The sequence below is a fragment of the Balaenoptera borealis genome (genome assembly GCF_965194805.1).
Source record: "Balaenoptera borealis genome assembly, chromosome: 20".
In the NCBI taxonomy this organism is placed as follows: domain Eukaryota; kingdom Metazoa; phylum Chordata; class Mammalia; order Artiodactyla; family Balaenopteridae; genus Balaenoptera; species Balaenoptera borealis.
In genome coordinates this window covers 52,464,921-52,476,094 of record NC_138879.1, presented here as the reverse complement: position 1 = coordinate 52,476,094, position 11,174 = coordinate 52,464,921, and the positions used below count along the sequence as shown (strand labels likewise).

Genomic DNA, 11,174 nt, shown 5'->3' with positions numbered 1-11,174 from the left:
AGAAGTGTTTTCTGTGGTTGTGTGAGGACATCCACCCCAGCCCCATCCCACAGGGCCTGATGAGGACCTAAACTATCCCTGCTTTCCCTCCATCGCTGTCTAGCTAAATCCGTTATCCCCAAGGCCCTAGAGCTGCATTGTCAATTACAGTAGCCACTAGCCAAATATGCCTATTAGAATATAAATTAGTTACAATTAAGGAAAAGTAATTCTGTTAAAAATTAAGTTAAAAAGTTAAAAATTCTCTTCCTCAGGGAACAGAATTTCCCTGGCGTCCAATTCTGTTCCCTGGTGGTCCAGTTGTTGGGACTTGGCACTTTCACTGCTGTGGCCGCGGTTCAATCCCTGGTCGGGGAACTCAGTCCCTGCAAGCTTCATGGCTTGGCCAAAAAAGAAAAAAATTCTGTTCCTCAGTGTCATGATCTTCTAAGTGCTCAGTAGTCACATGGAGCTAGCGGATACTGTATTGGACGGCACAGATTTAGAACGTTTCCATCATCATGGAAAATGCTATTGGAGAGCAGTGCTTTAGAGTTTAGAGCAATTTTCCTTTCCCTGTCACCCACCCCCAGCATCTTAAAGCTCCCCCAGAGCCCAGAGAACTTAGTTCTTTCTGGGGTGGCTCAGAAGCCACCCTCTGGGGAGGAGGTAAGATGTAGGCATGGACACCCAACGCCTGATTTCCCCAGACTGTGAGAAAGAGCCCAGGCTTCAGTTTTCCTGATCTGGTCTCTTGGGTCACGACCAGAGGTATGCAAACTTGCCTCCCCCGTTCTGGGCTGTGTTTGGGGCTCGTGGTTACTGAGGGAGAAGACCTCTCTTGGTCAGTGACTAGGAAACCTTGTGTTTTAGGCTCCCCAAATTGAGCCTTGGATTCTGACGGTGCCCTCCTTCATAGGCCTCTAATTTTCTCGAGGTGTCTCCACTTAATTTTCTTGCCCATGGACTTAGGCCTAGTTCACTGTGGAGACAGACCCCTGGGAAAAAGGAATGTAAGAATTCCTGGTCCAGCATGCATTGGTCTAATCTGTGAGCGTGTCTCTGGTGTCCTATCTTTCTGTCCTATTATTCTGGCTCCTAGTTTCAGCCTGGACTTAAGCTGTGTCCATGATAGCACTGGCCGCTGAAAGCAATTTCCTTCCCCTCATAATTTCTCATTGCCCTGCCCTAGCCCAGCTGGAGTTTCCTCTGGACTTGATTTTCAGTCCTGATAACTCTTCTGTATACACACATAAGCTGCGAGATTGCAAAGTGTTTTCCCTGCCACCACTTGTGTGTCTGAGGTGGGCAACACTAATATGTCCCTTCCCTGAGTCAGATGTCCATCCCTGGGTCACTACAGGCACACTATCGGTGTGTTCTTGTCTAACATCACCACCACCGATTCCAAGGAGATACGTCCCAGCGGGAGAGCCCATTTCCAACACCTCTCTGGCTCAGCTCTGACCTTGGACAAGTCATGTGCAACCTTTCTAGGCTTGCAGTCTCACCTCTAAAATGAAGTTATAATTGCATGCAAGAACCCTTCTAGATTTAAATGACCAGGGCTCCTCTACTCCCAAGTGAGATGTAGAGTCCCCTATTTCTCCGCATGCCCTAGTGTATGTCCCTCATTATTATTGTTTGCTATTCAGATCCATCCTATTAGGCCTCTGTTTTAACCCCAAGGAGTGTTTGTGCGGTTGACCTGGCCTTGTAAAGACACAGAATAGTTTATCTGCATAGAAACTACAACTTCCATCAGGCACTACTTGAACGGAACCGGAAAGGATGTGGCGGCGTGGCCCCAACGCCCTGGTAGTTTTGAAGACAAACTACAACTCCCAGGATAGCCGCGAGATCTCTGCAGAGCGAAAGGATGGACTGAACTCTGACTGGAGGCCGGGCTGGTCCGGAACCACCCCGACAGCCTCCAGAAAGGGGCGTGGTTATAATTTAGGGGCGTGGCCTTGCAGGCAGCAGGAAGAAGTTACCTGTTGAATCTTCCTATCCATTCTCTTCCCAGCCTTTGTAGCTACCCCTAAGAGGGAAGCCGTAAACCACTAGCCTCTTCTGAAAAAGAGGTAAGGGGACGTAGACAAGGGGCAGCGAAGGAGGCTACTGCATTCCTTAGGAGGGGCCAAACAGCTACTTTCTACCTGCTGAGTCAGGTGAACCGTTCCATGGGGGCGGGGACCAGCATATGAGAAAAGGGCAAGGACGGAGGAGGTGTTTATTTGTTCCCTTTCAAGACTAAATTTAGGGCCCTTCGTCTGCAGACCCATTGGCGGACTGTGCCTTGGGAACCCTCTTGGCCTCTGGAAGAGAAAAGAACGGGGGCCAGTTTTCCGCAGCAAAAGGAACGGCCCGTCTGGGCTTCCTCCCGTCTGTGTATTTCCTAGCCCCCAAACGACAGAGCCATATGGCTTCCGCGGTCTGGGGGAGTGCTCCCTGGTGGGGCCCACCGCCCCCAGCCCCAGCCCGGCCGCTCACGGACATCGACTTCTGCTCTGGGGCGCAGCTGCAAGAACTAACCCAGCTGATCCAGGAGCTGGGTGTGCAGGAGAGCTGGAGTGAAGGTCCCAAGCCAGGACCAGATCTCCTCCAGGCCAAGGACTTTGTTTTCTCTTTGCTTGGTAAGTAACCCTCCCAGCCTTCGGGAACTTGCAGCTCTCAGCTCCGCCTCACCCCGCCCCGGCTCTGGATCACGCCTTTACGATCCCTTCTCTTTCCTTAGGTCTCGTTCACCGCCGGGACCTTCGCTTTCCTCCTCAGGCAGAGCTCTTGCTGCTTCGTGGCGGGATTCGCGAGGGCTCCCTGGATCTGGGGCCTGCGCCTCTAGGTCCCTACGCTCGGGGACCTCACTACGACGCCAGCTTCACCCTCCTGGTGCCCGTGCTTTCGCTAGATGGCACTGGGCAGGAGCTGCAACCGGACGTGGGATCCTGTTACGCATGGCTCTTCCTCCCAGAGCAAGTACGCGGAACCTCGGTCCGGGAGGCATGGCAGGATTGCCTAGGACCCCCAGTCCCAGGAGGACGTGATTCGATCCACCCAGCCCAAAGCAAACAAACTCCCAAGGATCCGCAAATCTCCGTGGACCAGCTGCACGGTGACGTCACTGAGCCTGAGGCACACGAGTCTTTGGAAAAATCACCTAGTAATGTTTCAGTGCCAGAATTGCCTCAACAAGACGTAACCGATGTTGACTTTCCCTCACCACTGAAAAAAACGAATGGTGACGTCACCAAAGCAGCCGACGTTAGCCCAGTGCCACAGCCGTCGGAGGCTCGGGAGGCATGGCCCACATTGTGCCCCGCCCAGGTGGCTGCCTGGTTCTTTGCTTCGCTGGCTGCGGTCGCTGAGTCCCTGTTTCCGGTCCCGGGTGCCCCGCGCTTGGTCCACGCAGCCCGCCACGCGGGGGTCACCACCATCCTCCTGGCTACGCCTGGGCCCCCGCGCCGCCTCCTGCTTTTCGACTTGATCCCCGTGGTGTCCGTGGCCGGCTGGCCCCAGGAGGCTCGGAGCCACTCGTGGGCCGGCCCGCTGGCCTCGGAGTCGTCTTCCTTCTACCTGGTGCCCGGCGGCGGCGGCACAGAGCGGCCGGGCGCCTCCGGATGGCAGCTCTGCTTCGCCCGCCAAGAGCTGGCGCTCAAGACGCGCATACCCGTTCCCCTGCTGCAAGCGCACGCGGCGGCCCAGGCGCTGCTGCGCCCGCTGGTGGCCGGGACTAGGGTCGCGGCGCCCTATCTCCTGCGGACGTTGCTCTACTGGGCGTGCGAGCGGCTGCCCGCGCTCTATCTGGCGCGACCCGAGAATGCGGGCGCCTGCTGCCTCGGGCTGCTGGATGAGCTGGGCCGGGTGCTCGAGGCCGGGACGCTGCCCCACTATTTTCTGAGTGGCCAAAAGCTCGGTGCGGGGGACGGCGCCGCTTCGCTGCTCGGGGCGTTGGCCCTGCTTCGCAGGGACCCTGCCCGCGCCCTGCGAGCCGCTGTGGAAGAGGCCAAGGCTGCACGCAAGGGGGGCGGCTTAGCCGGCGTGGGAGGCGGGGCCCATTAAAGACGCTGTTCCTACTAACCTGGAATGTGCTTCTGTTGGCCAGCGGGATGTGGAGGGGACTGCTCTCCCCTCACCTGGGAGACAGGCTGAGCGCCTTGGGCCCGAAGAACCCGTTCTAGAAGGCCTCCTCGCCGGTTCCTCCGCTTCCTCCCACCCTCCTCCCGCCGCATCCCTGGCACAGGTCGTTCCATTCTGGCCTCTCCACTTTCCAAATCTGTGGCCAGCACCCCTCCTGCTCCCGTGCAGCCTCTGGCATCCATCTCCCGCCAGTTCTTATGGTCTTTTCCCTTAGGAGTCAATAGGGATGGGGGTAACATATCTGCTGAAAAAACGTGTAAAGGAGAAAGGTATGGAGACCAGGGACTGACCAATTTGTCTCACACAAAAGCAGAGATATTAAGGAGGCCGGATTTCACCCCAGGCTAGACCTCACCGCCACCGCTATCTCTTCAGTTATTCCCCCCACCTTCCTCATCCAGTTCTGTCCTCCATCCCGGGCAGTAGGGTCCCTTTCTCCATTCTCGGGGCATCTGCCATTCCATCTATCTAAGCCCAACCTCTCCCCCCATCCAGAGTTCCATTCAGTGGAGTCGCCTCCTTGTCCCTCCTCCTCTGAACCCCGAGACATGCGAGACATGCGGCCTTGTCTCGGCTCCACCTGTCTCTAAGACCGTCCCCACTCCCTGCCTCCAAGGAACCCCAGGGTTCCGCCCGCCCAGCTTCACCCCCCCCATCTCTTTCCCGGAGTCTCCGCCCCCTGCCCCGCCCCCGGGCCGGCTCTCGGAGGAGGGGAGAGCTGCTGTCGCCGCCGCCGCCTCAGCTTCCCACAGCCGCTACCGCTGCCGCCGCTGCCGCCGCTCCGCTTGGTCCAGCCGCCAGGCCCAGTGCTCACTTCGCCAGACCAGGGCGCTCTGCGGAGACACCCTCACTCCTTCCTGGGGTCCGGGACGCCTAGCCGGGCGTGGGGGGAAGCTCCGCTTGCGGGGTACAGGGAGGGAGGAGCCTGGAACCAGAGCCAGCGCCAGCCGTCCCCGGATCGACAAGACAGGACAGGTTGAGGGGCGTCGGGGAAGGAAGAGGGGGTGCTATAGGCAGTCCCGGGGAGGACAAGGAAGCCCTGTCGCAGAAAGCTCTGATGCGCTCTGACTTATAGCGGGTCTGTTCACATTTGGGGACCCGTGACAACGTGGGTGCACTCCTCTCTCGGGGGGCTGGTTGGATTGGAGGGCGTGGGATCTAAACAGCACCAGCTGTCCCCGAGGAAATTAGGGGCTGCCAGAAAAAAACAAAAAAGCCAAAAACCTATGCTCCTTATTCCGAGGTGACAGAGGGCCCTCCAGACAACCACCTGGTGTAACCACTAGGAAGGGCGGATTTGGAGGTGACTTCAAAAGGAGTGGAGGGTAACAAGGTGAGGAAAGGGGCTCAGCAGCTGGAACCCTGTGCCACTAGAAATGGGGGTGACTTGGTAAAAACCGGTATCGTCCAGAGACAGGGTCTGGGAACCTCTTCTTGCTGATTGGCGACAGTCTGGATATTTCAAGGCATAGTTTTTTGGGGATTTCAGTGAAAAAAAGTGGGGGATTCTTCACTTAGAGGGTGGCAAAGGAAAAGACACCAAGGTTGGGTTCTTCCTAGACACTGGCAGCACCCCAGCAGGGGTGGGGTGAGCTAATATCCCCAAAGCTAAGGACCCACACCCTTAAAATTACAAGAGTGGCTTTGGCAGGAGTGCAGGGCCCGGAAATAGGGTGGAAAGGTGCCTGGGGATATTGGAACCACATCCTGGAAAATTTGAGGGTCTTGGCTTTGGGATAGTGTTAGTGGGGGACAGGGACACTGGAGATCAGAGAAGGGGGAGTTTTCTGTGGGGGGCAAAGGTCGAGGGTGGGGTCAACTGAGAGGTACATAGGCTGCTGGGTCTGGCGAAGCTAGCACGAGGCCCAAGGGTGGGAGCTGGTGCCTGGGGTGGGGGTCGTCTAGGGCTTATCCTCAGGTCCCGTGGGTGAGGCGGCGAGTCGGACCGGAGAGGCAAGACCATGTCCTGGTGAGCTAGCGGGCTTCTCTGGGGGGGTCCCAGCGCGCTCCGGGAGCCTGCCGGTTTTGGGGTGTCTCCTCCCGGGGCGCCATGGCGGCACCGGCCAGCAGCCTGATCCGGCAGAAGCGGGAGGTCCGCGAGCCCGGGGGCAGCCGGCCCGTGTCAGCGCAGCGGCGCGTGTGTCCCCGCGGCACCAAGTCCCTTTGCCAGAAGCAGCACCTCATCCTGCTGTCCAAGGTGCGACTGTGCGGGGGGCGGCCCGCGCGGCCGGACCGCTGCCCGGGTGAGTGGCTGGGGCGGGGTCTCCGGGCCGGGGGTCTCTCTGCCTGGAAGGTTGAGGCCAGGGACTCGGAAGAGCGGGGCCCGACTGACGGCGGCTCCCCGAAAGTGAAAGGGGGTGCACCTGGACCACAAACTCTCGGCCAGACGATGCCTCAGTTTCCCTTCTCTCTCGCCCATAACCCCGAGTCTCCTTGCTTTCGAGGGCAAGGGGAAGGCTTGAGGGGCTAAGCCTGGTGCCCCGAAGCCTGGCAGCTCCCGCTCGCCCCCCCTCCCAACACACGAGTCCCCACCCCCACCGTCCTCTGCCTACGTGCGGTCTCTCGCGATTCTTTCAATGCCGAGCGGAGGGGCCTGGGGGTTCCGGACGCCTGGGTCACCCCGAGGGTTTCTGCGGCTCCGGCAGCCCCGCCCCCGCCCCGCTTCTCCCGCTCCTCCGAGCCTTGGCTCCGTTCCTCCTCGCCGAGCTTGCCTGGCTCGGTACCAATCTCCCCAGCTCTCCCCGGGGTGTCCTTGCAGCTACCTCGCCAGTCCGCCCCTCTGTGCGCCCTCCTCCCGTGACCTGCACTTCAAGAAGGGAGCTGGGCACTCCCCCATGACCGCCTACGCGACTCCGAAATCGGGTCCCACGGGCTCAGGGGACCCTCTGCCGCGAGCAACTCAGACACACTACACGGCTGGATACCCGCACGGAGACTGGGGGTCGTACCATCTACGAGGGGGTACCGGGAACTCGGCCGCAAGCGCCGGGGGAGGAGAGTTGTGAGGGTTAGCGTGTGGTCCCCGTCCAGGTGCGACAGGCGGGAAGTCCCTCTGGCCTCGCTCCCGCCCGCTCCCAGCTCCCCTAGGGGGAGACCCCCCCGCCCCCCGCTGGCGTCCTCCTCCCCCCGCCGCCGGCCCTCCGCAGTGGTACGGTCCGCAGCCCACCCTTTGAGTGGGACCCAGCCCCCACGTGAGTCAGCCTGCCTCACCAGCTCCCTGGCCCCCTCCCCCATTTCCTTGGTTTGCTACCGAATATCCCCCATCCCAGGCGGGTTACCTGGCTGAAGGGGAGAGGCTGAGCCTCAGGGAGGGCTGGGCCCCCGCGAGCCAGCAGACTGACAGACAGACAGACAGACAGATGGGTCAGTGTCAGACAGGCCGGCGCTGGGCCAAGGCGAGGCCCGCGAGAAGCGAGCGGCAGCCGCAGCAGCAGGTGCTGAGTCAGCGTCAGGCCCAGTCCCACCCCCACTCCTGAGGGGGCGCCCCTACCCTGGGGTCACCTTACTGCCCCCCACATTCGCAAACACACTGCCGCTTCAGCAGCTCTGCCTGTCTCCCTTTGTCCTCTGCCTTTCCATGTATCTCTCCCCTTCCTCTACCTTCTTCTCCCCTCCCCCCATTCTGGTTGAGCTGTAGAGTAGGAATTAAGCCTTTAAATAAATTTCAATCAATTAAACTGAAAGCTGGTTAGAGGAAGCAGAAGGGACCCACACCCCAGCTTCCTCTGGAGTCAAAGAGAGGTGGGAGAGACCTTGCTTAGAGGGTCAGGGAGCTGGGGCCCTGGGACCCTCTTCCTTCCCTCCATCCTCCTTTCTTTCTCTCCTCTGATCCCGCCAAGTGTAGCAATGTTTCTGGGAACAGAGATGTCATGTTCCAAGATGAATGTCTCTTTCTCCAGAGCCTCAGCTCAAAGGCATCGTCACCAAACTGTTCTGCTGCCAGGGTTTCTACCTCCAGGCGAATCCCGACGGGAGTATCCAGGGCACCCCAGAGGACACCAGCTCTTTCAGTGAGAGGGGAAGCCAGCTGCTGGGTGGGAAGGGGGAGAGCAGGCATAGGAGATGACAATCCTATTGTGGCTTCAGGTTCTGTTGTTTTCAGTCTGGCTCTTTGACCCCGCAAAGGAAGAAGTAGAACTGGGACCAGAATTGAGGGGGGGCTCAGATGGGGATTGGAGGCTTGGGGTACTGATACCTCTTCTCTCCACCCCCAGCCCACTTCAACCTGATCCCTGTGGGGCTCCGTGTAGTCACCATCCAGAGTGCCAAGCTGGGTCACTACATGGCCATGAACGCTGAGGGGCCGCTCTACAGCTCGGTGAGACAAGGGGGCAGAGTGGCCTGGAGTCAGGGGACTCCCCTAGCTACAGCCTTCCCAACTACAGATATTTTGCAGCTCAGGGCCTCCTCTCCCTCCAGCTCTTGCCGACACCCTGTCCTCACTGCCCGCTCCCAAGCACCTCCTCTAGGGTCCCTCCAATCCCTTCTCCTCCAATAGCCTCCTAAACACCCCCAGGCTCTTTGAATGTCCAACTCTTTCAACCTTTTAGAACCCCTGTGTCTTCTCCAACCTCCTCTAGACCTCATTATTACTCACTTCCCCAGAGTCATTCAGGATACTGGGGAAGGATTCAGGAACTCCTCCAAGCAGAAATTCTCTCCAGGTCCCCTGGATGGTGAGAGGTTGGGAGTAGAGCAGAGAGAAGTTATCTTCTTATTCCAGGCCCCCAGAAGTCTAGTTCCTGGCCCTCGGGGGCCACCAGACTCTTCCTCATCCTCCCTTTCTCCCAGTTCCTGCGTGGGCTCAGAAGTTGGCTCTCCCAGTCTCAAACGTATGGATTATATCCTGCCTTGTTCTTCCCAGGGCTCCCTTCTGTTCAGTGATGTGTCTTTTTGTCTTTCTGTCTGTGTGTGCCTTTCTGGGTCTTTGTCTCCTCAGCCACATTTCACAGCTGAGTGTCGCTTTAAGGAGTGCGTCTCTGAGAATTACTATGTCCTGTACGCCTCTGCTCTCTATCGCCAGCGTCGTTCTGGCCGGTCCTGGTACCTGGGCCTGGACAAGGAGGGCTGAGTCATGAAGGGAAATCGAGTCAAGAAGACCAAGGCAGCCGCCCACTTTGTGCCCAAGCTCCTGGAGGGTGAGTATGGACCCCCAGGGAAGAGGTGGACCACATGGGACGGTATTGACCTTGACAGGGACATTTAGTGACACACAGCTAAGGGGCTATAAGTGTTTTAAGAGGACACATGCTATGACAGGTCAAGCCAGGAAGGCTCTGGCCTTTGGAGGTTTGGGAAGCTCTCCTCCTGTGGGTTCCCAGAGGAGGATTGTAGGGGAAGGGAGCCCTTTCAGAGCTCTCTTGGTGCCTAACTCTCCTTCCTGCTCCTCTCTCTCCCCTTCACAGTGGCTGGGTACCGGGAGCCTTCTCTCCACAGTGTCCCTGAGACCTCCCCTTCCAGGCCCCCTGCCCCCTGCCATGCAGTCCCCGGACTGGAGGCTCCCTGCCCTCGCCACCACCACAGCCTGTCTCCCAGCCCTGCTTCTGGCCCTGCTCTCACCCCTGCTGCCACGCTCATGCCCTGAGCAGCCAGGTCCCACCAGGTGCTCTACCCAGAGGGAGCCTAGGGGCCGGCCGTGACTTCCGGGGCTGCTGAGACCCTCAGATCCTTGGGCCCGGGAAAGGGGTCAGAGAGGGGGGATGTCTGAAAATGGTCCTGGCTGATCACTTCTTTCCTTCCACACTCACACCCTCCAAAGCCTTTTCCCGAGATGGCGCGGGGAGTTCCAAAACTGACAAAACCAGGGCATAAATCTTCCGCACCCCGGGCTCAGCCAGTTCCTGGAGCCCTTTGCCCTTTTCATGGCCACCAAGCCATAGATTTATAGGTCCACTGGAGCTCAGGATTAGTTTCCTTCTTTCCCTACTCCACCTTTTGCCTTGTTCCAGACAGGTTCTGGAACACCAGGCACCCCAGCCAGGGCCATTTCTGCACTCAGGGTCTGTGCTGGAACACAGGCATGCTGCCAGGCTCTGTTCTGGATCCATCAGGCTTCTGTCCTTCACCCAGATGGACCCCTGGTTTCCAAGTGGAGAGAGGCTGGATTTGGGCCCTGTCCAGCTGTTGGTCTTGGCCTGAATTGAGCCAGTCTCAGATCACCACAGGTTTAACTTTCTTACCCCAGAGACACCCAATTCTAGAGCGTGATGTTCTAGACACGTACGGAGCCATACTTCCTTCTGAATCTCAGCTCTAGGACATAGACCACGACTCTCAGCCCTTCCCTCTAGGATGGAACTAGAGCCTATATAGCCATGTTATTGCTCTAGAGTAAGAGTTCTAGACCCACGCTCCCACCTTCTCTAGTGATACCTGTTAAGCAGGAGCTCTGGAAAGGACCCAGCTATGATTCACAAAGAACTAAGTTCTGGATGGATCAAGAACCACTTCTTGTTTTCCCTAGACAATTTTCCAAAAATCTTATTCTTTCTATAGAATGCTAACCTTCTTTTTTACATGCAGTTTCTAGCTCCTGCAACTCAGCTGGGGTCCTGCCAGGGAACAGAGGCTGAGGAAGGGCAGAGGAATTTTGGAAGGAATCCCTGGCTCATAGAAGGGCAGCTAGGATGGGGAAGGGGCCAGAACTATGGCATGACTGGACCTGTGCCTGGGTTGGGGGGACATGAACACTTAGCTACCTCAGCAGGAATTCCTTCCAGGTCCCCTTTAAAGCTGAGGTCTTTAGGGTAATGGGTCTAGAATAAAAAAGACAAATGGGACATAGCTTTGACCCCCCCCAAATGAGGAGACCCCAATTCAGCAATAAGTCCCACCCTTGTCCCCTACGGGTCAGGCCAAGGAGGGTGAGGGCCTCTTGGTCTCTAGACCTCACACACCCCTCCAGCTTCTAACTGAATAGAACTTGCTTTACCTCAGCTGGATGTCAGGTACCCAAAAAGGCTCTGCTCCCAGGGGACCGGTCTCCACTCCATGCTTTCTCAATTAAAGACGATTTATACAATTGAAGTGTTGTCTGCCATCTGCGGGTAGCAGGCTTT

The 11,174-nt window shown here is 57.9% G+C and overlaps 2 protein-coding genes across 6 annotated transcripts; both read left to right on the top strand.

Annotated features, from left to right (window-relative positions):
* Positions 1 to 649: 649 nt before the first annotated feature.
* Positions 650 to 4,056, top strand: LOC309618529 (transmembrane protein 102). 2 transcript variants are annotated; one of them, XM_082372427.1, is made up of 3 exons: positions 706 to 2,063; positions 2,259 to 2,615; positions 2,717 to 4,056. In XM_082372427.1, exons 2-3 carry the CDS (start codon positions 2,402 to 2,404, stop codon positions 4,036 to 4,038), a joined length of 1,536 nt encoding a protein of 511 aa, XP_082228553.1. In that variant the 5' UTR covers positions 706 to 2,063; positions 2,259 to 2,401; the 3' UTR covers positions 4,039 to 4,056. The 2 variants fall into 2 exon arrangements, with proteins under 2 accessions (XP_082228552.1, XP_082228553.1); XM_082372426.1 differs by having other exon boundaries at positions 650 to 2,615.
* Positions 4,057 to 4,189: 133 nt separating this feature from the next.
* On the top strand, positions 4,190 to 11,137 carry LOC309618554 (fibroblast growth factor 11-like). Of its 4 annotated transcripts, none has more exons than XM_082372485.1 (5): positions 6,390 to 7,077; positions 8,016 to 8,126; positions 8,331 to 8,434; positions 9,140 to 9,254; positions 9,522 to 11,137. In XM_082372485.1, the coding sequence occupies exons 1-4, from the start codon at positions 6,693 to 6,695 to the stop codon at positions 9,185 to 9,187; spliced, it is 648 nt and encodes a 215-aa protein (XP_082228611.1). In that variant the 5' UTR covers positions 6,390 to 6,692; the 3' UTR covers positions 9,188 to 9,254; positions 9,522 to 11,137. The 4 variants fall into 4 exon arrangements, with proteins under 4 accessions (XP_082228612.1, XP_082228613.1, XP_082228611.1 ...); XM_082372484.1 differs by having other exon boundaries at positions 6,393 to 7,077; positions 9,056 to 9,254; XM_082372486.1 differs by lacking the exon at positions 6,390 to 7,077 and adding an exon at positions 4,190 to 6,359 and having other exon boundaries at positions 8,331 to 9,254.
* Positions 11,138 to 11,174: the final 37 nt, after the last annotated feature.